Source organism: Myotis nattereri, assembly GCF_964212035.1.
Source record: "Myotis nattereri genome assembly, chromosome: 6".
Lineage (NCBI taxonomy): Eukaryota > Metazoa > Chordata > Mammalia > Chiroptera > Vespertilionidae > Myotis > Myotis nattereri.
The window spans coordinates 38,094,479-38,121,576 of NC_138081.1; the positions used below are offsets into that span (position 1 = coordinate 38,094,479).

Sequence of the window (27,098 nt, forward strand, 5' to 3'; positions counted from 1 at the left end):
GCACCCGGGCCGCCGCCGGGCTCACCTCGTGGGGGCCGGCGCTGGGCTCCACAGTCGGTGCTGAGGGGAGCGGCGCGGGGGCGGGAGCAGGAGGCGGAGGCGGCGGCGGGCGGGCGGGCGCGGGAGCGGCGGGGGCGGGCGGGGGAGCGGCGGGGGCGGGCGCGGGAGCGGCGGGGGCGGGCGGCAGCCCCGGCGCCCGTGGGGGAGGGGCGGCGGCGGCTCGGCTGCTGTGGCGACGGACGCGAGGCGTAGGCCGAGCCCCACCCGGTCCACATGGACATTCGCAGCAGCCCCCACTGATGCCCTCACGCCTGGGCGGGGCGGGCGGGCGGCCGTAGCGGCGGCGGCGGCGGCAGGAGGGGCGAGGCGCGCCGGGGCCCCTGGCGGTAGCGGAGACCTCGCCGCCGAGCGCAGCGAGTGCGGCCATTTTTCCGGCCCGGGCCGAGGGGCGGCGTGAGAGGGCCCGCCTGCCCGCTCTCTTCCTGGGGCCCGCGGCGGGGGCGGCTTCTCAGGCGGCCTCGCGGGGCGGTGGATGGGGAGTCGTGGGCCGACAGGAGCTGGGCCTGGGAAGCGCCGCCGCCGTCGTCACCGCGCTCAGCGCCCCGGAGGCGCCTGAGGAGAACCCCGGCGCGGCAGGCCCGAGCGCCGGCCTTTGTGTAGGCCCGTCCGGACGCCGAGCGCCGCCCGCCCGCCCTGCGGCGGTTACCCCCCTGCGGCGCGGCCCCCCAGCCCGGCGGCCCTGAGGGCTATGGATTAAGGCGGCGGCGCCGTGGGAGGAGGAAGATGGCGGCTGGCAAGAGCGGCGGCAGCTCCGGGGAGCTTGCTTTTCTGGAAGGTACGTCCATGTCTGCCCTGGCGGGGCCCCCGGGATCGGGAAATACGGGAACATGGGGCCCGTGACCCCCGGATATTCGATTGTTCGCGCGGGGTAGGTTCGGAGGGCGGCGGAGGCGCGGGGGTGGTGGCCGTCGGGGCGGGAATGGGCTGCGAGGGCGCCGGCTTGGAGGCCGTGGGTGCGAGCGGCCGGGGCCGGGCCGGGCCGGGCCGGCGAGAGGGCGCGTGGGTCGGGCCGCGAGCCCGGGTTGCACGTGTGAGGGTCGCATTTTTGCATGTGGTGGGGGCGCCGAGAGGGTGAGCCGGCCGCAGCCGGGCCTCGTCGGGCGTCCGCGGGCAGTTCCAGTGGCTGCGGTGGGGGGAGGCGGGGTCCGGCCGCGGAGGGCGGGGGGGGCGGGTCGCCTTCCGGAGCGTGTCCTGCCCCCGCCGCCTGCCTCCGCCGAGCGGCCCGCTTCCCTGTGCAGCCGGCGTGCCGACCAGGCCCGGCAGCCTCGGGGCTGCTTGCCGACTGCGTTTTGCCAAAAATATCTCACCGGGTGACGTACGTGGAGGAAGAGAATGAGACTCGCAGCCTCGATTTTGGGGCGGCCACCGAAGCTCGCGGGCCCAGTTTAGCTGGTTCCATGTTTGATCGCTGGGGCGGGAGAGGGAAGCCGTGGCTGTAGGCGGACGGACGCGGCTCTTCGGGAAAACTGCGTGTCGGTTACCGGTGGGGACGGTGGGGACGGGGAGCCGTGTTGGCTCTCTGCTGCTGGAAGGGCCCCCCAAAACACAGCCAGGTGCCTTGTGGACAAAGAACTGGATTGCCGATGGCTCCGGGGGGGTTTGCAGGGTAGCTGGGCGCACACAGTGTTGGGGCGATGGCTGCATCTGCTTGTGGCCGCGATTGTTAGAGTCGGGTAATTGGCAAGGTGATTTTCATACGCGGTGTAAGTAATACTTAAAAAAAAAATAACTAATTAGAAACGTGTTTAAATTAAGGAAGTACTTATCCACGGTGGTAATAGGTTCTTTAAGAGGGTGTTGGGGGATGGGTAAGTCTTGCTTATGGTTTTATGAACGAGGCCCGGAGACAGCCTTAGTCTAAAGAACGAAAAGGGACTAGGACAGCGGTTCTCAACCTTCCTGACGCCGCGACCCTTTAGTACAGCTCCTCATGTTGTGGTGACCCCCAACCATAAATTATTTTCGTTGCTGCTTCATAACTGTAATTTTTTGCTACTGTTATGAATCGTCATGTAAATATCTGAGATGCAGGATGTATTTTCATTGTTACAAATTGAACGTAATTAAAGCATAGTGATGAATCGCAAAAACAATATGTAATTATGTGTTTTCCGATGGTCTTAGGTGACCCCCTGTGAAAGGGTCGTTCGACCCCCCCAAGGGTCGCGACCCACAGGTTGAGAACCGCTGGACTAGGAGCTGTAGGTGGGAAGAAGAAACCTTAATTTACTTAATTCTTCTTCCACTCACGCATGGCAGAGCAAAAGGAATCTTACCTTGCTACGAAGCCAATCTTTCTCTGAAAGTGATGCGAATTTAATATGAAATTCCGAGTAAGAAGATGTGGGAAGCGTGTAAGTTTTTCTGGGTTCATTTAGTATTACCTGCATTCTGTCTCTGTTCTGTTTTGAGCAGAATAGGTGCCTGTTGGAGGCTGGTAGTGATGCAGCTTGTGTTGCATCATTTTTTGTTTCGGTATTGGTACCTCAAAAGATGTCTTACTGTTGTGTATTATATTCTGTATGCAGATGGTTGTACTTTTATGCTGTGTTAAGGTTTGGGCTTCTGTATGCTTCTGATTCGGTTTAAGTTTGTTGTTTTTTTTTTTTTAATATATTTTACTGATTTTTTACAGAGAGGAAGGGAGAGGGATAGAGAGAAACACTGATGAGAGAGAAATATTGGTCAGCTGCACACCCCCACTGGGGATGTGCCCGCAACCCAGGTACATGCCCTTGACCGGAATCGAACCCCGGACTCTTCAGTCCGCAGGCTGACGCTCTATCCACTGAGCCAAACCGGTTAGGGCTCAGTTTAAGTTTTGACTGTGTGAACATGGGATAGAAAGAGCACAAATAGCCAGGCCGGTGTGGCTCATTGGCTGAGCAGTGATCTATGAACCAGGAGGTCACAGTTCAGTTCCCACTCAGGGCACATGCCGGGTTGCAAGCTTGATCCCCAGTGTGGGGCGTGCAGGAGGCAGCCGGTCAGTGATTTTTATCATCTCTGCCTCTCTCCCTCTCCCTCTCTCCCTCTCCCTCCCTCCCTCCCTCTCCCTCCTTTCCTTCTCAAATAAAAAAATATATATATTTTAAAAAGAAATAGCACAAATAAAGCCAACAGATACTGGGCAGATGTGAATTTCAAACTATTGCTTTCAGTTTATTCTAACTTAAAGATCTATGAATGTCCAGATGATAAATTTGAGTGTCGTCATGTCTCCTTCAGCATTCTTATAAAGAAAGCAAATGGTTACTTGCTTAAAGTATGAGCTTAAGGGGAAGCAAGGATTTCAGTTTCTTGTTGGATTTTCATATATTGTACTGCATTTTTTGAAATAAAAGAATAATATTCACTAATTGTATTTTTTTATTTAATTCTTTTGTTTTTTTACACTTTTTATAAGAAAATACTCCACTGTAACTTGCCACACATTTTGTATTCTTCATAGGTCCTTATGTTTTAATATTTAAACATCTCTATATAGTATACTTTTCTTACTCTCCAGTAGACTTCTTGAAAAACGGATGTAGGTTTTCATTCACACATTAAATATTTGGAGCCTATTCTGTGCTAGACTCTGTACCAAGTGTACAAGATAGTTAAAGCTCTGCTTTCGTAGAACTTAACATTTTAGTTGGGGGGGGGGTACTTAATAAATAAACGGTCCATTTAGAACAGTCTTACCCCAAGTTTTTACATTGGTCCCTTTACTTTATTCAGGTCTGTTTAGACCTGACAACCTACTTAAAATGCCATGCTGCCACACACACATACAAACACCTGTATTCCCTTTACTGTTGTATTTTTCATGTTTTTCAGTCCTAATAAAAAAAAGCTTCATCAGAGCAATGACTTTGTTTCTTCACCGTCATATGTCTTACACCTGGAACATACTTGTTGTTAATGAAATAAAGAAGATAATATGATAAAGGCTGTGAGAGAAATATAGAACAAGGAAATAATGGTAAAGCCATTTTACAGAGTATTAAAAATTCTGGAAAGGCCTTCCTGAGGAGGTGACACCAGAGTTAAGGTGACACCTTCTCTATGGGCCACTTCAGAGAGGATGATGCCTGTACAGGTTCTCAGAGGGTAATATATGGTTTCATTTGTTAAAAATAAAAAGGTCATGAGTGAAATGCAAGCAGAGTGATGTGAAAGAAGCAGATCTATCATACAAGATAATAAATTTTTCATTTTGAGAAGTGGGAAGTTACTGAATTTGGGGCAGAGGGGTGTCATGATACAATTTATCTTAAAAAATCACTGACTGCCCTGGAATGACTTAGAAAAGAGCAAGAGTAAAAGCAGGAACATGAGTTAGAATATTAGTAAAATGTAGTTTAGGGTTGGGATAGGATAGTGGCAGTGTAGATTGAGGAAAAGGAGTGGAGAGACTGCAGATATGTTTGGATGTAGAGCTAACAGGATTGTAATGGATTGTATACCGAGGGTCAGAGTAAGGGAGGAATCAAAGATAACTCCCAGTTTTTTATTTGAGATGTTGGGGGTTAATTTCATTTACTGATGTGGAGTAGACTGGTAGAGGACCTAGAAGTTAATAGCTCTGCTTTGGTGAAAGTCAGTTTGAGATGTCTATTCTAAATTATGTCTTACATTCTTATACCCACTAAGTAAATGCTATTACCAACCATTTCCTTTTCTGGCTTCATTAAGGAAAAGGAGGTTTACTATCAACTGTTGTACATTATTTTGTGCATGAAAATTGTGTGAATTTAATTAGATCACAGCTTGTATTGAATTTTTTTCTTTCTCTTCTTTGACGATTTTTTCTGTTCTTTTCATTTAAGGTTGCCTTATAACCCCCTTTTCAGTTGTGATAGTTTGGCAGGTTTCTCTGTTCATTCATTTAACAGATATTTATTGAGCAACTCTAATGTTGTAGGTATTATGCTGAGAGGCACAATGATGGGGGGTGGGAGAGGGGGCGGTGAGAATTGTTTCTTCATGGAGTTTCTAGTCCAGAGAGGAAAGTCAGTGGTCAAATAATCACACTTGTAAATGTAAAATTATAACAAGTGCAGCAAAAGAGGATTATTCATAATAATGAGAATTTGATCTAATCACGGCAGTTGAAGAAGAAAATGTGGGTAGACAGTGCTTTCCAGGCAGAGGGAATAAAATAGAGGGAGCATGGCATGTTTAGGAAACTAAAAGGAGGACAGTGTGGTGCTAACAAGGAGAGTGGTACAAGATTCGAGGTGCCATTATCAGGTTTGTTTTTAAAAAAAAGGTCACTGGCTACCGTATAGAGAAAGCTTAGAGAGGAGCAAAAGATTATCAGCCAGACTAGTTACGAAACTGTTGCAGTATAGGGCAGAAGTGATGTTAGCTTGTTTTTATAACCTTTTTTTATATTTTCTTCCATTTTTTTCTGCCTTCCCTTTTATTCATACACTAGAGACCCAGTGCACAAAATTCGTGCACAGGGGAGGGGGCGGGGATCCCCTTCAGCCCAGCCTACACCCTCTCTAATCTGGGGCCCCTTGGGGGATGTCTGACTGCCGGTTCAGGCCTAAACTGGTAGTCGGACATCCCTCTCACAATCCTGGACTGCTGGCTGCTAATCGCTCACCTGCATGCCTGCCTGGTCACCCCTGTGTCCCCCGCCCGCCCCTCCCCCCCCCCCCACTGCTGCCGGCCATGTCACCCCCAACTGCCCCCTCCCTGCCAGCCTGGTCACTCCTAACTGCCCCCCTCCCCCCCATGGGCCTAGTCATCCCTCACTGCCCCCCCCCTCCCGCCAGCTTAATCACCCCCAGCTACCTCCCCACCAGCCTGGTTGCCCCTCATGGCCCCCCTGCTGTTAAGTCGTTTGGTTATTCCTCACCAACCTCCCTGCCGGCCTGGTCACCCCACGCAGCCTGCTTGTTCAGTCGTTGGGTCGTCCCTCACTAATCCCCTTGCCTGCCTGGTTATAGGCAGCCATCTTGTGAGGGCGTGAGGGTTAATTTGCATATTACCTCTTTATTATATAGGGCTAGAGGCCTGATGCACAAAATTCATGCAAGGGTCTCGGCCCTCGTGGCCCCATGGCCCTGCCCACTGGTAGTTCTGGGAGGTTGTTTGGAAGGTTGTTTTGCCATCCAGTCTAATTAGCATATTAGCTCTTTATTATGTAGGCAGGATACACATACCCACACCTCTTTTGTTTTCCCATTTATTTGGGTTCATCTTCCTTTGTGGACTTTGCCCAGTAGGCTGAAAAGACTGCAGTACCAGTATTGTCCTCTTTACCAGCAAAATTGCTTTTATCTCCAAATGAGAAGTGTCTTCCATTTCCCCTAAGCCATACTTAGCCATACTTAATTGGTTGTAAATACATATAATTGTAGTTCAACTCCATTAGTTTGTCAGTTTTACTGGGGACAGTAAATACTTCACAATACCTCTTAACTAAAGCACAATTTCTCCTAGATGATTTGTATTCCACGAATATGTGAATAGTTTCAGTCTGCTCAGTGGAACACACCACAAAGTTCTCCACTTAGCCCTGCTCATTTTTCTTTTGATTGCACCACTTTAATTTATCTTTATTGTTGAAAGTATTATACATGTCCTCCTTTTTTTCCCCATCTTTGACCCCCTCCACTCTTCTCCCATCTATAAGTTCTTTGGCTAATCTTTTCTTTAGCACTTCCTCCCCCGCCGCCCTCCCATTGAAATTCATCAGTCTGTTCTGTGGTTCAATGTCTCTGATTACACCACTTTTAAAAACTACAGCATGGTGTCATTCCTTATTTACTCCTTACATAAGTATATGTATTTCCTGGTTTCATCCCAGTTGAATTTATAAATTTTACTTACCACTTGATTTCTTGTATGCACATGGAACAGTAGAGTAGAAACTCACTTGAAATGGAACTGATTTTCATTAGAAATTCATTGAGAAGATGAACTCAGAGACCAGAATGCTGGAATTAAACATCTAGCTCTACTACTTACTAGATGTGTGATCTTGGAGAGATTATTTAACCTCTGTGTTTCCATATGTGTAAAACAACGTTAATAATTGTAGTTACCTCATAAGGTTGCCATGAAGATTACTGGTAAATGTCTTAATATACAGTGGGGCCTTGACTTACGAGTTTAATTCGTTCCATGACGGAGCTCGTAACTCAAATTACTCATATGTCAAATCAGTTTTCACCATTACAATGAATTGAATGCTGGGCTGATGTTGTGGCGTTCACTGTGACGTTCGCTGCGCCAACTAGCGGTGGGGTATCTGAAGCTGGCTCGTAACCCTAATTTTAGCTCGCAACTCAAAGCAAAAAATCAGCCGAGAGATGGCTCATATCTCAAAAAACTCCTTAGTCGGGACAATTGTAAGTCAAGGCCCCACTGTATATAAAACTAGAGGTCCGGTGCATGAAAATTCATGCACTGGAGGGGGGATCCCTCAGCCCGGCCTGACCCCTCTCACAGTCCAGGAGCCCTCAGGGGCGGAAGGTGACCCCGTGATCAGGAAAAGGCTACGCCCCCATCACACCTCTGCTGCTGCCACGGCTGGGCAGCCGACATCCGAGGCTTGCCTGCACCTCGGGCTGGCCCTGGGGGCCTGAGGGGACTGGGGGACTCCGGAGGCAGGTGTGTGGAGCGGCCGGGCCTTGCTGTGCACCTGCCACCCTGGCGGGCCTGAGGGGACTGGGCGACACCATCTTGTGGCTGTGGGCACTGCCATCTTTGAGGACGTGGCAGTCAGTTAGCATATCACCTCCTTATTGGCTGTGGGCACCGCCATCTTTGTGACAGCGTGAGGGTCAATTAGCATATTTCCTCTTTATTAGATAGGATTCTTAGAACAATTCCAGGCATATAATTCTAAGAACTATATGTTAGTTGGTATTACTATATTTATTTTCTTAGCAGGTAGGAAAATAGCTTTCTCTTGCTTTCCTTCTCTTCCATCTTGCTGCTTCTTTCATTTGAATTCTAGGTTTATTGTTTTTCTTTAACTTACTACCTTTCTTTTTTCTAAGTATTAGTGGATTCTCTGTTTGTGACCCATACCAAGTTAGTGGGGAAATTGGAATTGGAACTTGGGACCTGACTTATAGACCTAACCTCCTTTAGCATTTCCTTTCTCTCCCTTCTTTGTCCCTTTGCTTCTACATTCTTTCTCTTACCTACTTTACCTTTGGGAGGAGGGTTGGATAAGAAAAGGCAAAATAACAGGGAATTATGAAAAATTATCATTTATTGATAAATAGAACTCTAAGAAAACAAAAGCGAACCTCTTAAGGCCCAACCCCAAAATTTATACAGTATTACTTCTGCCATATTCTGTTGGCCAAAATGTCACAGAGCCAGCCCAGATTCAAGGGGAGGGGAATTAGATTCCACCATTCAAGGGGAAGAGTGAAGAGTGGCAAAGAATAAAGTCATAGTATTTCTTAAAACTTGAAAATGACATTTCTTATGCAATCCAAAAGTTTCTAATTTCTGGACAGTGTAGGAGGCTAAAAAGAACAAAGTAGGCCACACAATTTGTAATTTGTTTCAAAGGTGTGAATAAGAGCATAAACAGTCATTATTTTTGACTTCCAGTGCTAGAAATTGGGATAGTCCTAGGCAAATTGGGATGGTTAGATATTCTGCCTTGTCCCAAGTTAACAGCTATCTTGAGGCCATCTGAAACTGCAGGCTTAAATAGCAAAAACAAATAAACAAAATACAAGCCAGCCTGGCTAGTGTTGCTCAGTGTTTGAGCATTGACCTATGAACCAGGAGGTCAAGATTCAATTCCCAATCAGGCCACATGCCCGGGTTGCAGGCTTGGTTTCCAGTAGGGGGCATGGAGGAGGCAGCCAATCCATGATGTTTCTCATCAGTATTTTTTCTCTCCCTCTTCCCTGTCTGAAATCAATAAAAATATATTTTAAAGAAGCACACACAAAAAACCAAGCCATATTCTTATCTTTGGAGGTTTTTTTTTTTTTTTTGGAGTTTTTTTGATATTTCAAATAACATTTCATCTTAGTTTTGAATATGGGTTTTTCCCCCCTCCAATATTAACTGCTTACAATCTTTGAAACAGAGCAGGGAGAGAAAAGTGCTGGTGTCCACTGTATAATAAATTTCAGTGATTGATTTGTGTTCTTTTTTTTTGCAAAGATTGAAGCCTTTTTTTTAGGAAATGAAGAGCTAGAAATTCTCTAAGACTTGTTTGTAGATTATATAGTAATCTATTGTCTTGCCTCTATTCAAGAATCTGTAAACTTTCTGCCCCCACACTTTGAGTATATGAATCTGCCACTAAATCTTGGGGACATCATGACCGTGGTTGACTTTGCCTCTCTGCCTCCATAATTCTAATGAAGTGGGGTTCCAAATATTTTGGCATTTAATCTTTTTTCTTTAGTTGAATTTGGGTCTCCGTTCTCTATTATCATCACAAGAAATATTAAAGAACTAGAGGCCTGGTGCATGAAATAAATGCACGGTGGTGGGGGGAGGGGTTCCTCAGCCTGGCCTGTGCCCTCTAGTAGTTCAGGAGCCCTTGGTAGATGTCCAACTGATGGCTCAGGCCTGCTCCCTGTGGGTGAGACTCCTGCCACCACTGCTGCACTTGCCAGCAGTGAGCTCGGCTCAGGGCTTCTGGTTGACCGGCATTCCCCCTGTGGGAGCACACTGACCACCAGGGGCAGCTCCTGTGTTGAGCATCTGCCCCCTGGTGGTCAGTGCATGTTGTAGCAATCGGTTGTTCCACTGCTTGGTCGATTTGCATATTAGCCTTTTATTATATAGGATTCCATATTACTTTAATGGCTCATTTCCCGACATATGACAGTCACTTTTTAAAGTATGTTTAGGCTGCCTGGCTGGTGTTTCTCAGTGGTTGAGCATCAACCTATGAACCAGGAAGTCACAGTTTGATTCCTGGTCAGGACACATGCCCGAGTTGCAGGCTAGATCCCCAGTGTGGGGTATGTAGGAGGAAGCCAATCAATGATTCTCTCATCATTGATGTTTCTATCTTCCTCTCCCTCTCCCTTCCTCTCTAAAGTTAACAATAAAAATATATTAAAGTATGTTTAGGCTAAAAATTTAGTCTTTTGGTATTACCCAAACAATTTAAATATTTGTAGAAAAAATAAAAACCTACTTTTTTAATAGTTTATCAATATTACTACTGAGTTCACAGACTGAGAATAACAAATGACCTACTCTTTTATTTCCTCTTAAATTCCAATTATTGAATCATAAATGGTACTCCATTTGAGATGATACTTTATGCAGAATATTTGGTGAATTATATTGAATTGTTAGTATGATTTCTTCAGAGTTTTTAATCAGGATAAATCCTCTCATTTTTCATGGTTACTGAGCTGTAGAATTAGGTCTTGATGTCACTGTTTATCTTCAGATGGTAATACGACATAATGGAGATTAGCATGGTCTCTGAAAGTTGAGGAACCCAAGCTCAAATAATAAGCGGCTTGCAGTGCTAGAAATAGAAAACCCTTATATTTAACTCCACCTATGCATGAAATGTAAATGTAGAGATCAAACTTGTTTACATATGTAACACCCAGTATAAGATCTAGAATCTTTTTCAAGATTCTAGAAGTTTCTTTCATCCCCCTTTCTGACTACTACCCTTAGAATTTCTTAATTTTCTGACCTTTATAATCATTGATAGTACCATCAGTTCATGAAATTCATATCATTGGATTTATATGATGTATTCTCATTTTGTCTCACTTCTTTTGCTTAACATAATATCTATGAAAATAACCCTTATTGTTCTTCATATCAGGATTTTATTCTTTTTTTGTAGGTGTGTGGTATTCTGTTATTTGAATTTACTACCATTCTTCCATTTTCTTGTAGGCATATTTGTAAATTGTTTCTAATTCAAAAATATTATGAATAAAGGTACACTAAACATCCTTTCACATATGATTTTGAGGACCTATATGCTCATGTCTTTTGGATATATAAAAGCAGTAAGTTTAATGATGCTATTGGCATATGTTTAGTTTTAGTAGGTACAGTTTTGCATCCTTTTATCCAAGTTATACAACCACCTGCAGTGAATGAGAGTTCCAGATCCTGCAGATACATGCCAAAAATTAATATTATAAACCTATTTAATTTTAGCTATTCCATAAGTAATGGAGGAATAAATTTGAGTTTACCTGGAAAGATGATATTGAATATATTTCATATATATTTTGAGATTTGGATAGTATTAATTAATTCTTGTTTACATTTGTGTTTTCTCTTTCCTGAGGTGCCTTGATTTTCTTCATATTGCTGAAGGATATTTTAATTGGAAATAGGACTCTGTTGACAGTTCTTCTATTTTTTGAACTTTATGGTTTCTAATGGAAAACCTATTGTCATGAGAATTACTTTTTCCTTGTAGATACAGTGTTTGTCATTCAGAACTTTCAAGATTTTTTTCTTTGTTTTTATTTTTCAGAAGTTTGACTATGATGTGGGTGTTGCTGTCTTTGGGTTTATCTCATTTTGTATTTCCTCACCTTCTTAAAATTGAGGATTTCTGTCTTTTGACCAATTGGAAGAGTTTTCAGCCATTATTTCTTCAAGTACTCTTTCAGCTCCATCTCCTTTAATTTCTTCCTGGACTCCAAATGTTAGTTTTATTTATTTTTGTTGTTGTTGTTATGACTCCACTGGTTCCTGTGGTTCTGACTTTTTTCTGTTGTTGTTTTCAAGCCATGTTCTCCCTATTCGTATTGGATATTTTTATTGTTATAGTTTCTAGTTCCCTGAGTGTTTCCTCTGTTCCATCCATTCTGCTTTGAGCCTATTCACTGAGTTATTTATTTGAGTTATATTCTGTACTGTAATTTTCATTGGTTCTTCTTTATAGTTTCATTTTCTTTGCGTGAGACTTTCTATTTACTTGCCATACCTTTCTTTTTTCCCCATTTAAGCGACTTACAGTGATTTAAGGATGTTCAAAATCACTCATGTAAAGATTGTTTTGATGGCTGCTTTAAACTTATCAAATAGCTCTGTCATCTCTATTATTTCAGTGTTAGTATCTGTTATCTTTTTTATTCAGTTTTAGATCTTTCTGCTTTGTATGAATAATTTGATAATTGAAACCTAGAAATTTTGAGCATTATGAAACTCTGGATCTTTTTCAACCCTGTGTTATCTGGCTTTGCTTTGATACTGCTCTGGTAAGGGAAGGGTGAGATGCCACCCCATTATTTCAAGAAGAGAGTGGAAGTCCAGGTTCCCTACTTGGCCCAAGGTTTGTAGGTATGTGTGTCAGGGGAGGGGGAAGGGTATTCATTATTGTTATGAGATGGTAGGAGTTCTGACTCCCTGCTATTCTTCTGCCAATACCTCCCCATGTGAAGGGATAGGTCTGCCTTGTTTCTATTTCTTACGGTTTCCGCTTACATGACCCAGGACTGACTCCCACCAGGCACACCCGGACCTGGGACTGACTTCCTCTCGTACTGGCTCCCACCCGGGACTGCCTCCCACCCTGCCCGGGACTGCCTCCCACCCTGCATAGCCCACCACAGCCAGGGCAATCCAGCACTGACTTCCAGTCTGGTCGAGCCTTAGGTCGTAATGGTCTTACACCGTGGGTCTTTATTATATAGGATGATTTAACTTTGTCACGATAGCAATGAAGTCTGAGAATCTTTTTTGTTGTTTTTGTTAAGCCCGAGAATCTTGAGCGTTTTCTTTACAATTTGGATATCAATTCCTGAGTGTCCTCTGTCTGCACCATTTCCAGTCTTTACCATTTCTCAAGTTTATCTTTTAATATAAGTTTATTATAGAACTGTCAGTTTTCTCTGTCATGTTATTTATTTGCACTTTGATAAAGTGTTTTACTTATTTATTTTTTAAAATATATTTTATTGATTTTTTACAGAGAGGAAGGGAGAGAGATAGAGAGTTAGAAACATCGATGAGAGAGAAACATCGATCAGCTGCCCCCTGCACATCTCCCACCGGAGATGTGCCCGCAACCCAGGTACATGCCCTCGACCGGAATCGAACCCGGGACCCTTCAGTCCTCAGGCCGACGCTCTATCCACCGAGCCAAACCGGTTTTGGCGATAAAGTGTTTTATTGATCTATCTGATTGAGCGCTGAGTTCCCATGTCATCTTGATAGTCCTCTTCTCCTTTCCTTGTAGATAAAAGAACATTTGGAGCCACTTGGCTTTAGCAATCATTACGGAGTTGTCGATTTACTGGCTTTGGAACTGTGTGTGCATCAGCTTGAGCTAACTGTATTTTAAAGAAATTGAGCCCAGCCGGCGTGGTTCAGTGGTTGAGCTCAGTGGTATGAACCAGAAGGTCACGATTCGATTTCCTGGTCAGGGCATATGCCTCAATGCGGCCTTGGATCCCCAATGTGGGATGTGCAGGAGGCAGCCAATCAATTATTTTCTTTCATCATTGATGTTTCTATCTCTCTCTCTCTCTCTCCCTTCCTCTCTGAAATCAATAAAAAAATTTTTTTTTTTTTTAAATTGAGAGCCAACTCATCACTTTGGGATAAGGTAATACCACTTGATATTCATATTCCATAGAAGATCAGTGAGCTTCCAGCAACACCAATAGCACCAAACTGCTGCCTTATGATGGCCTCAGATAGAACTAACTGCTTATTGGTAAAAGGTCCATAGATATCTACTGGAATGAAGTTCATAAAGCAGAAAACACTGCAGAATAAATAGCTGGATCCTGAGGCAAAAAGAATATTATGGTTTTGGTGACTCACAGAAGTCTAATTTAATTCCTCCCAAGAATATAATATATTCAGACTTCATTATGAGTTAATATTAGACAATCTATTTGTCTTCTGTACTGAAGGATAAAGGTTTTATAGATTAGGAATTGGAAAAAAATCACCTCAGGTGATTTTTTTTTTTTTTCCTGCTTTATATGACATTCCTGGGAGTCATTTGGTGGTAGCTGGTCTGGTGTGGAGGTTTCAAGATGGCTTTATTTAAATGTCTAACCTCTGGCAAGTATGGAAAATTGTAGCCTATGTCATCTCTACATCAGGATACTTGTAACATTGTGGCTCAGGCCTCCAAAAGACAGCCTTTGGAGAATCTTGACAGATTCTTGAAAAAGAATGGGTCTATAGCGCTGCATTACCACCTAAAATTGCTTTACTGGGGTTTTCTGGTATTTGCATTGAATTCTGTATATTTCCTTTTACTGCTTTTGTATATTCTAAGTTGCAGAAGTTAACTTATGTCTTGGAGATCTTTTTAAAAAATTTGTCCTATTTTTCATTATTGTAAAATCTTATCAATAATAGTTTAAAAATTATTAGGGTAATATATTTAAATATTCATATTCTAGCCCTAGCTTGTGTGGCTAACCAGCGGTCACCAACCTTACGCACCACCAGTGGTCCACGGACCACTGGTTGGCGACCACTGGCTTAGTTGATTGAGCTTCATCCAATGCATGAGATGATTCCTACTCAGGGCACACAGGCCAAGTTTTTTCAGCTAGATCCCCAGTAGGGGGTGTGCAGGAGGCAGCTAATTCATGTTTCTCATATCAATGTTTCTCCCTTTCTCTCTAAAATCAATAAAAAAACATTTTAAAAAACATCTCACATACTACTTCCTAGCCTAAAGAAAACATCACCAATAAAGTAGAAGCTGGGGTAAACCCTTTCCTTTTGAGATCCTCTTCCAACCTACTTACTCCTCAAGGGTAATACACCATCCTTCATGTGGTAGTTTTCATTCCCATTAATTTCTTTGTACTTCACTCTTTTTAAAAAAATTGATTTTAGAAAGGGAAGAAGGGAAAGAGAAACATTGATGTTGAGATACAGATTTGCACACGGACTGGGGATTGAACCTGCAACCTAGGTATCTGCCCTGACTGGGAATCGAACATGCAACCAGTGTGCTGGATGACTCCAACCAACTGAGCCCACGGCCAGGGCTCTAGTGCTTTCATTTTTATTATCCTTTAGTTCATAGTATGAATATACTACATTTTTATTTATACATTTCCATTTGTGGATGTATGTTGTATCCAACTTTTTACTATTTATATATATGTTGTTACTATGAATATCTTACTATATTTCATATTGCTACTATCAACTTTTTTTTTTTGTCTTTGTTTTTGTTAATACTCACCCGAGGATATTTTTCATGGATTTTTAGGGAGAGGGAGAGGGAAAGAGAGAGAAACATCGATGTGAGAGAAACACATTGATTGGTTGCCTCCTGCAAGAGCTCCTACCAGGGCCCGGGTTGGGAGGAGCCTGTAACTCAGGTAGGTGCCCTTGACTGGAATCGAACCTGGGACTCTGGTCCGCAGGCCAATGTTCTATCTGCTGAGACAAAGTGGCTAGGGCGCCACTTTTTTAAAAGTACATTTTCTGCTCATCTGTATATTTCTTTAGGGTGGAAGTCAGCAGTCTTATTCTGTAAAGGGCCAGATAGTGAATATCTTATATTTTGCAGTCCAAACAGTCTCTGTCACAATTACTCAATGTTGCCATTTTAGCAAGAAAGCAGTAATAGGTAATACATAAATGAGTGTGGCTGTGTGCCAGTTAAACTTTCTGTATACTGAAATTTGAATTTCTTATAACTTTCATGTGTCGTAAAACATTCTTATAAAAATTTTTTTCTTTTTAAATAAGCTTTTTGTTAATCTTCACCAGTGGATATTATTTTCCACTAGAAGTCCGTTGAACGAAGATTTGCGCAATAGGCCTTCCTTCCCCTGGCATCCTGCAGTGGTTTTTCCCTGGCACCCGGGACCCAGGCCTTTGGTCCCGCTGCAGCAGAGAAGCCAAGCCTCTTCAGTCTTCACTCCGGCTGGAGCCTTCAGTCTTCGCTCTGCGCCTGCGTATGCAAATTAACCTCCATCTTTGTTGGGTTAATTTGCATACTCACTCTGATTGGCTGGTGGGCATAACGGAGTGACACCAATTTGCATGTTTCTCTTTTATTAGTGTAGATTACTTCTCAGAGAGAGTGGAAGTGGGCAGGGGGGAGGAAGGGAAGGAGAAAGAGAGAGACAGACAAACATCAATGTGAGAGAGACACATTGACTGGTTCTGTACTGCACATACCCTGACCTGGGGCTGGAAGTGAACACACAACCCATTGAACCTGTGACCCTTTAGTGTACAGGCTGATGTTCTAAACACTGAGCCACCGACCAGGGCTAATTTTTTTTCTTTAACCATTTAAAAATGTAAAAGCCGCTCTTAGCTCATGGTCTTTATGAAAAGTTATTTAGTAGGCTGTACTTTGCTGACACTGATCTGGTGTTTCTTAGCAATGGAATTATTGGGTCATGTGCAATTTCATCTTCACCTAGGTATTGCTAATTGATCTCCAAAGTTTTTTAGCAGTTATTAAGCTTTCCTATTTATACACATCATTACGAATTTGATAATATCTGATATTTTAGTTTATGTCAGTTTGATGGGGTTATCAGATAGTTCGTTGAGTTTCTAATACTCTGGTTTATAGTGAGGGGAAATACAGAGGGTCCCAAATTTATGATGGTTCAACTTAAAATTTTTTGACTTTACGATGGCGTGAAAGTGATTTGCATTCAATAGATACCATAGTTTGAACTTTGAATTTTGATTGTTTCCTGGGCTGGTGACATACTCAGTATTCTCTGGTGATGCTGGGCAGCAATAGTGAGCACAGCTCCTAGTTGGGCATGCAGTTGCAAGAATAAACAACTGTGTATTGGTTGTTAGATGGTTATGCCCACCTATGGACTAATATGAGTGTTCTAAGCATGTTAAAGGTAGACTAGGCTAAGCTACAATATTGGTAGGTTAGGTGCATTTTCCACATATTTTCAACTTAGAGTGGGTTTATTTAGGACATAACACCATTGTAAGTTGAGGAACTACTGTACAGCAAGTCTTTGAATAACATTGGCTCGTTCAGTGTCATTTCGTTATTATGTTGTGAAATGCTTTAGGAACTTTTTATTCTTTTTTGTGCATTTATTTGATACATGCTGGGGAGCACAATCTCAAATGTTCCTGAAACTTAACTCTTACTTATATCAATTCGCCTATGGTAAAATTATACTAGGGTTTTGTTCTGACTTTAAGTGAAAACTTACTATGTTTTTATTGCTGCATTAATAATGTTCACTTTTCATTCAGTATTCAAAAAATAGTGAGTGCCAACCTAGAGTTAAACTCTATTCTATGTTCTTGGGATACATGTATAAACTAAACAAAATACCCAATTAGTTGTGTTTTAGGGTTTTGTGTGTGTGTGTTTCTCATTCCTATCTTCTATTAATTTCTCATTCCTATCTTCTCATTTTGTTTTTCTGGTGGAATGTTGGGAATTTTCATATACTCTGGATAGTAAATTCTGATTAAATTATATGGATTGAACATATGTCTTACGAAGTTATTTTTTAAATGAATAGAATAAGTTTGAAATATTTTTTATTGATTTTGGAGAGGAAGAGAGTGAGAGCGAGATAGAAACATCAGTGATGGGGGTAGGGCGGATTGGATGGGGTCAATGGGGAGGGAAGGGGGATATATGTAATACTTTCAAATATAAATATACGTGTGTGTGTGTGTGTGTGTGTATGTATGTGTGTGTGTGTGTGCGTGTATATATATATATATAAATCTGGCATGTGCCCTGACCAGGAATTGAACCAGCAACTTTTTGGTGAACGAGATGATGCCCAACCAACTGAGCCACACCGGCCAGGGCTGTTGTTATTTTTTTAAAGTTTTAAAGAAATTACTGGAGAAGTCTTCTGGGTCTGAGTTTCTTTAGGGGAGATTTGTAATGATAAATTCCATTCCTTTTATTGATACAGCAATGTTCAAATCTTTTTCTTGTTCCAATTTGGTTCTATTTATGCTTTCACGGGCAATTTAGGTTTTCTTTAGTCAACTAAGTCAACTCTTATCCATCCATCAAATTTCCATCTTTCATAGATTTAGTTATATTACACATCTGCTGTTTACCTCCATTTCTGGATTCTTTTGTTAAAGGTTTCTGCTTTTCCTTTTATTACTGTCATTTTAGTGAGTGTAGAGAAAAATGCATATGTTTAATTTGTGATACTTAACTGTGTTCTCTCAAGGTTTATCTTTCTCTTTTCTCAATTTTATAAGTGGGGTAAAGTGCACATAATTTTCTTTTTAAATACATTTTTATTGATTTCAGAGAGGAAGGGAGAGGGGAGAGAGATAGAAACATCAATGATGAGAGAGAATCATTGATTGGCTTCCTCCTGCATGCCCCACATTGGTGATTGAGCCCGCAACCCGGGCATGTGCTCTGACCGGGAATCGAACCAGTGACCTGGTCATAGTTCGATGCTCAACTACTGAGCCACACCTACTGGGCGAGTGCACATAATTTTCCACTCTCATTACGAATGTCAACTATAGCAGCATGTTGAAATGTGGTGAGATTATCAGCTTTTGTCCTGCTCTAAGTTGCTCTAAGCTTATGTTTTTAAATTTGTTTTGCTCTTTATATTTTTTCTCACTGGCAATTACCACTTTCATGAGGTTATGGTCTTTCACTTATTAATTTATAGGTTCTAATCGATTATTGATTAGGAAATTATATGATTAAATTTGTTAGAATTGTGTGTTTAGAAGCCCAGTTCTTTTAGTGCATAAAATAATCTCTTGACTTTTCACTGTCTACTGGCTGTTGTGGTGAACTTGTCTTTTTGTTTTTCAGAGCTTCTCCCATGTCTGCTTAAAGTTAACCAGCCTAAAATAATCCGAATGCTAAAGAGACACATTTTGGGGGGTGGTGATAAGTTCTATTCCCCTGCAACTCCTAGGCTATAAACCTATATAGCAGTACTGAATACTGTAGGCAGTTGTAACACAATGGTATTTATGTAATGCATTGTACTATGACATTAAGATGGCTATGATATCACTAGGTGATAGGAATATTTTAGCTCCATTTTAATCTGGTATCTATATAAACAGGGAATATGCTAATTAGCTGAGCGTCATGACCGCTCAGGAGGAGGCTGCATCACGACCGACCGTTCAGCAGGAGCTGAGCGCAGATGGGCAGGAGGGGACTGCGTGCAGCCCCCACCCCACCGGCTGCGGGAAGGTTGGGGTTGGGGACGGGCCAGAGTGGAGACACAACACACAGGAGCGCCTGCCCCCACCCCAGCGGACACAACGCTGTGGCTGGTGCAACGTGGTGGTCAGGCACGGTCCCGGCCTCCAGCCAGGTTCCTCCTTTCATGATTTCAATCACGCACTGGGCCTCTAGTTTTATATAATCTGCATATATCATATGTGGTGCATGACTGCATATGTTCTGAATAAAAACATCACTTTTGATGTTAACCTTGGACACCTGGCTGAGATAGTGATTATCAGGTTTCTCATTGTCAGTTTACTTTATTCCCTTCCTATAATTAACTCTTTGGAAGTGAGTTACCAATCTAGTGTATATTGAAGGGAAGGTGAATTAAGTTCAATCTCTTAGAGAAGAGAGTTTATACATATATTATTTGGATTGTTCTTGTAAAAAAGACATTTCCTCCCCATTTATTTATTCAATTCTTTATAGCATTATGGACTCATGAGTATTTTATTTTGGGGGTTTGTCACATACTATTATTTATTTTTGCTAAAATTATTTCACTTTTGTTTAGCTATTGGTAAAAGGTGAAAGAACTATATGCTCTGAAGAGAAACCAGAGTATTGTTTAGCTATTGGGAGGCTGTTTCAGATTGGCTACTTTAACCTTTTGACATCTCCCCATCTTATTTTTTTTTTAAAGCACCTTCTTGCTTTCTGGCACACAAAAAATACTCCAGGATTATCTTATATTTTTCCTGCCTTCTCCCTAGAATAAATCCTTTCTCTTTGCAGCCCTGATTTCTTTTTTTGGAGAATGGTATTTATAAAGCAAGATCTGGTTGTAGGTATATTTGTTGCTATTCTTCGAGGACAGAGCCTTAGCTCTGTGTGCTACCACGGTATAATACATACCTACATTTGTTTCTGTATCTGTGTGTGTGTGTGTGTGTGTATATCTATATATATATGTATATATATAAAATAAGTATGAGTTCAGTATAAAATAAATATGATATCAGTATCTCATAGAGTAAGAGATACTGATATCTCTTACTCTAATGGACTCTATGATTCTTCTAGATTTCCTCTCACTTATTTATAACCTCTTTCTCTGACGGGGAAACCTTGCTTCCCTTACCTATTATTTGTCTAACCCCAACATACAAAGATATTTCAAATTTATTTTTTTCTTTTAAAAAATTTTTTATTGTTGAGAGTATTACAGATGTCCTCCTTTTTTCCCCCCTGTTGCCCCCTTCCACCTGGTTCCCACCATGCCCTGGGCCTTCACCATCTTATTGTCTGTGTTTATAGGTAATGCATATATGCATATAAGATCTTTGGTTAATCTCTTCCTGCCCTCCCCTCCCCACTTCCCTCTGAGATTCTCAGTCTGTTCCATGTTTCTATGCCTCTGGTTCTATTTTATTCATTAGTTTGTTTATTAGATTCCTTGTTTATTTTGATATTTAGATTCAGTTGTTGATATGTATTTGTTTCCATTTTATTCATATATTTTTAAAAAAATATATTTTCATTGGTTTCAGAGAGGAAGGGAGAGGGAGAGAGATATAGAAACATCAATGATGAGAGAGAAACATCATAGATCAGCTGCCTCCTGCACACCCCAGACTGGAGATCGAGCCTGAAACCCGGGTATGAGCTCTGACCAGGAATCGAACCATGATCATCTCCTGGTTCATAGGTTGATGTTCAACCACTGAGCCATCCTGGCCAGGCTTATTGTTCATATTTTTGATCTTCCTCCTCCTCCTCTCCCTCTTCTTCCTCCTCCCCTTCTACATTTTATGTAATACTGGTTTGGTGGTGATGAACTCCTTTACCTTTTTCTTGTCCATGAAGATCTTTACCTGACCTTCAATTCTAAATGATAACCTTTGCCGGATAGAGTAATCTTGGTTGTAGGTCCTTGCTGTACATCACTTTGAATATTTCTTGCCATTCCCTTCTGGCCTGCAAAGTTTCTGTTGAAAAATCAGCTGACAGTCGTATGGGTACTCCCTTGTAGGTAACTGACTTTTTTTCTCTTGCTGTTTTTAAGATTCTCTCTTTGTCTTTAACCCTTAGGATTTTAATTATGATGTGTCTTGGTGTGGGCCTCTTTGGGTTCCTCTTGTTTAGGCCTCTCTGTGCTTCCTGAATTTGTAAGTCTATTTTTTTCACCAGGTATGGGAAATTTTCTGTTATTATTTCTTCAAATAGGTTTTCAATATTTTGCTCTCTCTCTTCTTCTGGCTCCCCCATATTTCGGATGTTGGCATGATTGAAGTTGTCCCAGAGGCTCCTTACACTATCTTGAATTTTTGGATTCTTTTTTCTTTTTGCTTTTCCGGTTGACTTTTTTTGCTTCCTTGTATTTCAAATCTTTGACTTGATTCTTGGGATCCTTTAGTGTACTGTTGAATCTCTATATATTATTCTTTATTGCAGTCAGTGTATGCTTAATTTCTGACTGGTCTTTTTCCATTTTATTTATTTATTTTTTGGCATTCTCACTAAGATCCTTGAAGGTCTCACTAAGTTCCTTAGAGGTTTCTAGAAGAGTCTTGAGTAACTTTATAACTGTGGTTTTGAACTGTATATCCAGTCGTTTGCTTTCTTCCATTTCTTTCATTTGTGACATGTTTCTTTATCTCTCATTTTGGCTGCTTCCCTGTGTTTGTTTCTTTGTATTGGGTAGCTGCTCAGTCTCCTTGAATTGATAGAGTGCCCTTGTGTAGTAGGTATCCAATAGGGCACAGTGGCTCAGCTTCCCCAATCACCTGAGGTGGACACCCTTGGTGCACCCCTTTGTGGTCTGTGTGCACAGTATTGTTGTAGTTGAGCCTTGATTGCTGTGGTATCACTGGGAGGAATTGAGCTCCAGGCCAATTGGCTATGAGGACCAGCTGTGTCTACAGTGGGAGAGCTGCTGTGCAGGAGATACCCTTATGGGGCAGGACTTGCTTCAGTGGGGCTTTGGTGCTCACTGAGTCTGCCCCTTGAGTGTGTCACTTATGGATATGAAGAGTTGTTATCTAGTATGGTCTCACACTGACCACTGGGTACACTGGCTTTTGGGTCTCCAAGGAGTTGCAAAGTCAGCCACTGTCTTGGGCCACCAAGCAGGAGCTACAGAGAGATCTGCAGATTGCTCCTCTTCGTATCAGGTTTGGAAGTGTCCAGACAAGGCCAAGCTGTGAAGCAAGGTAGGCTGCTCCTGGTGCTGGCTTTGGGGCTCCCTGACCCAACTGCAGCTTCTTTGACAGGTTTTAGGCTGAGAAAAGACAGGCCATTCATATGCAAATGCTGCTGCGCACAGCTTGGATGGGGTTGTAAATTGGGTAGGGTGGGGTCTCGGAATTTTCAGGGGGGAGCAAACAGCAGTGGCTGCCAGTCAGTCCTGCACCAGGGAGGTCCCAGCACAGGAACAATGACCACTGCGAGCACCTTCATCTTGAAGGAAGCTGCCCCCGCGTTCCTGCCCTGATGCCAGATAGTCCACTTTCTCCTCGTATGTGTGTCGATCCCCCAGAGTCTCACCTGTCACTGGAGCTCAGAGCAAGCGGGAGCTTGTATCTCCCAATTAAAAAAGCGGCACACCTGGGTGCCATCCGTTTTGCGCCTCCGCACCTCCTACCAGTCTTTTTTTTTTTTTTAATATATTTTATTGATTTTTTTACAGAGAGGAAGGGAGAGGAATAGAGAGTTAGAAACATTGACTAGAGAGAAACATCGATCAGCAGCCTCCTGCACGCCCCCTCCTGGGAATGTGCCCGCAACCAAGGTACATGCCCTTGACGGGAATCGAACCTGGGACCCTTCAGTTTGCAGGCCAACGCTCTATCCACTGAGCCAAACCAGCTAGGACATCCTACCAGTCTTAATGCGCTTTCTTCTTTACCTCTCTAGTTGTAGTACTTCCACTCAGCCAGTTCTCCCATGGTTCTGGATGATAGTTCTTTTAGTTGTAATTTTGACGTGGTTGTGGGAGGTAGTAAGTACAGGTATTTACCTATATGCCTTCTTGGTTCTCCAAGTTTTCAATATCTTTCTCTCTCTCCTCTCCTTCTGGTACCCCTATAATGCGAATTTTGGTACACTTGAAGTTGTCCCAGAGACTCTTTACACTGTCTTCATATTTTTGGATTCTTTTTTCTTTTTGCTCTGCTGATTGGGTGATATTTGCTTCCTCATATTCTTTTTTTGTTTTTTGTTTTTTATTGCTTAAAGTATTACAAAGAGTATTACATATGTCTCTTTCCCCCCCTCCCCGCCCCCCTGCCCTTGACAATCCCCTGGCCTCCCCTACCCCCCAGTGTCTTGTGTCCATTGGTTATGCTTATATGCATGCATACAAGTCCTTCGGTTGATCGCTTACCCCCTCCCTGCCCCCCCACCCTTCCCGGCCTTCCTGCTGTAGTTTGACAGTCTGTTTGAGGCAGCTCTGCCTCTATCTATTTTTGTTCATAAGTTTATAATGGTCTTTATTATCTAGAAATGAGTGAGATCATGTGGTATTTTTCCTTCATTGACTGGCTTATTTCACTTAGCATAATGCTCTCCAGTTCCATCCATGCTGTTGCAAATGGTAAGAGTTCCTTCTTTTTTTACAGCAGCATAGTATTCCATCGTGTAGATGTACCACAGTTTTCTAATCCATTCATCTACAGATGGGCACTTAGGCTGTTTCCAGATCTTAGCTATGATGAATTGTGCTGCTATGAACATAGGGGTGCCTATATCCTTTCTGACTGGTGTTTCTGGTTTCTTAGGATATATTCCTAGAAGTGGGATCACAGGGTCAAGTGGGAGTTCCATTTGTAGTTTTTTGAGGAAGCTCCATACTGCCTTCCATAGTGGCTGCACCAGTCTGCATTCCCACCAGCAGTGCACAAGTGTTCCTTTTTCTCCACATCCTCTCCAGCACTTGTCGTTTGTTGATGATAGCCAGTCTGACAGGTGTGAGATGGTACCTCATTGTTGTTTTGATTTGCATCTCTTGGATGATTAGTGACTTTGAGCATGTTTTCATATGTCTCTTGGCTTTCTGAATGTCCTCTTTTGAAAGGTGTCTATTTAGGTCCTTTGCCCATTTTTTGATTGGATTGTTTATCTTCCTTTTGTTGAGTTGTATGAGTTCCCTATAAATGTTGGAGGTTAAACCCTTATCAGTGATAGCATTGGCAAATATGTTCTCCCATGTAGTGGGCTTTCTTGTTGTTTTGTTGATGGTTTCTTTTGCTGTGCAGAAACTTTTTATTTTTATGTAGTCCCATTTGTTTATTTTCTCTTTAGTTTCCAATGCCCTAGGATCTGTATCAGTGAAGAAATTGCTTCGGCATATATCTGAGATTTTGTTGCCTTTGGATTCTTCTATTATTTGTATGGTTTCCCGTCGTATATTTAAGTCCTTTATCCATTTTGAGTTTATTTTTGTGTATGGTGTAAGTTGGTGGTCTAGTTTCATTTTCTTGCATGTATCTGTCCAATTTTCCCAACACCATTTATTGAAGAGACTATCTTGACTCCATTGTATGTTCTTGCCTCCTTTGTCAAATATTAATTGAGCATATTGGTTGGGGCTGATTTCTGGGCTCTCTATTCTATTCCATTGATCTATGTGTCTGTTCTTGTGCCAGTACCAGGCAGTTTTGAGAACAGTGGTTTTGTAATACAGCTTGATATCTGGTATTGAGATCCCACCTGCTTTGTTCTTTCTCAGGATCGCTGCAGCTATTTGGGGTCGTTTTTTATTCCAGATGAATTTTTGGAGAGTTCGTTCTAGGTCTGTGAAATATGCCATTGGTATTTTAATGGAAAGTGCGTTGAATTGCTTCCTCATATTCTAAATTGTTGATTTGATTCTCGGAATCTTCTACTCTTCTGTTGACTCCCTGTAAATTACCAATTATTTCAGTTAATGTGTGCTTAATTTCTGACTGGTCCTTTTTTATGTCTTTGACATTCTCTCCAATATTCTTCTGAGTCTCTTGAAGCCTTCAGTAAGTTCCTTGAAGCTCTCATTAAGATCCTTGAGCAACCTTATAACCATTGTTTTGAACTTTGTATCCAGTTGTTTGCTTGCTTCCTTTTCTTTCATTTGTAACATGTATCTTTGTCTCTGCATTTTGGCTGCTTCCTTGTGTTTGTTTCTATGTATTAGGAAGAGCTGCCATGTCTCCTGGAATTGGTAGAGTTGCCTTGTGTAGTAGGTGTCTTCTAGGGCCCAGTGGCTAAGCCTCCCCAGTCAGCTGAGCTGGTCACTTGAGGGTGTGCGAGTGCTCCCCTCTGTGGGCTGTGTGTGCAGTCTTGTAGTTGAGCCTTGATTCCTACTGGCGGCACTGGGAGGAGGTGACCTTCAGACCAGTTGACTGTGAGGACCAGCTGCATTTATAATGGAAGGGGTGCTGTGCAGGAGATACCCCTATGAGTAGGACTTGTTTCAGTGGGGTTCTGGTGATCACTGAGTCTGTCCCTTGAGTATGAAACTTGGGGATGTGTAGAGTTGTAATCTGGCATGGTCTGAAGCTGTCCCCCAGGTACACTGGCTGTCAGGAGGTGCAAAGTCAGCCACTGTCTGAGGCCACTGGGCAGGAGCTACAGAGAGATCAGCAGATGGCTGCTAGTTTTATTGGGCTTGGAAGTGTCCAGGCGAGTCCCAGCTGTGAAGCAAGGCAGGCAGGTGCTAGTGGCTGGTCTTGGGCCTTTTATTGTTAGGTTAGGGCAGTGGTCGGCAAACTCATTAGTCAACAGAGCCAAATATCAACAGTACAACGATTCAAATTTCTTTTGAGAGTCAAATTTTTTAAACTTAAACTATATAGGTAGGTACATTGTTATTAACTTAATTAGGGTACTCCTAAGGCTTAGGAAGAGCCACACTCAAGGGGCCAAAGAGCCGTATGTGGCACAAGAGCCGCAGTTTGCCGACCACGGGGTTAGGATAAGCTGTCTCCAGGTGGTGCTTGTTTGAGAGATTTTAGCAAGTCTGAAGCCTGAGCCAGGACAGGACCCTGTATGGAAAAGCTGCTGCAAACAGCTTGGGTGGGGTTGTGAATTGGATGGGGTGGGGTCTCAGGGAATCACTAGGGTAGAGCAAACAGTGTGGGCCATGCTAATGGAAACTCAGATGTGGCTGCCAGCTCTGTGATGAGGGTGGTGGTGCTGGGGGTGTCTCAGCACAGGAACAGTGATTCTTGTGAGCCCCTCACGTCTGGGAGAAAGCCACCCCTGAGTTCCTGCCACAGTGCCAGACAATCCAGTTCCTTCCCATATGTACCTGGATCCCCCAAAGCCTCCACCCAAGAGCTGGAACCTGTAGGGATAGAGTCTGAGTAAGTCCATGCACTGGCCCTTTAAGAGGATCTGCTGGATCTCCAGCAGCCTCTGTGCCACTTAGCCAAAATCCCCACTGGTTTTATAGCCTAAAGTTATGGGGACTTTTCTTCCCAGGTCTGGAACCCTAAGCTGGGGATCTAGTGTGGGGCTGGGACCCTTTTCTTCTCATGGTGAGGGGTGGTGGTGGGGGTGGTCTTCTGCAGCCTAGATATCCGACCCGATTTAAAAAAAAAATGGCACGTGGGTGTCAGACCAGCATGTTCTGTGCCTCTGCCCCTCCTACCGGTCTCAGTGTACTTTCTTTACTTCTCTAGTTGTAGGACTTCCATTCAGCCAGATTGAGGCAGTTTTGAATGATGGTTTTTCCATACTTTAGTTGTAATTTTGATGTGGTGTGGGAGGTGACCAGTATTAGTGTTTACCTAGGCTGTCTTGGTTCTCCCTCAAATTTGCTATTAATGATGTAATTTTTTCTGTTTAATGATATTTTTGGTTATGAATGCACATATTTTGAAATTCCTTTCTTGAGGCTTGCATTGAAATTATATATATATATATATATATATATATATACACACACACACGCACACATACACAA

At 42.7% G+C, this 27,098-nt stretch overlaps 1 protein-coding gene across 4 annotated transcripts in view; it reads left to right on the top strand.

The window, feature by feature from the left end:
• Positions 1 to 358: 358 nt before the first annotated feature.
• Positions 359 to 27,098, top strand: part of SENP6 (SUMO specific peptidase 6) — a 115,515-nt gene continuing 88,775 nt past the window's right edge. For all 4 annotated transcript variants that reach the window (XM_081094855.1, XM_081094857.1, XM_081094856.1 and 1 more), the window contains exon 1: positions 359 to 835. In XM_081094855.1, coding sequence (XP_080950981.1) covers positions 784 to 835 — 52 coding nt within the window. In that variant the 5' untranslated portion in view covers positions 359 to 783. The remainder of the gene's footprint in view (positions 836 to 27,098) is intronic.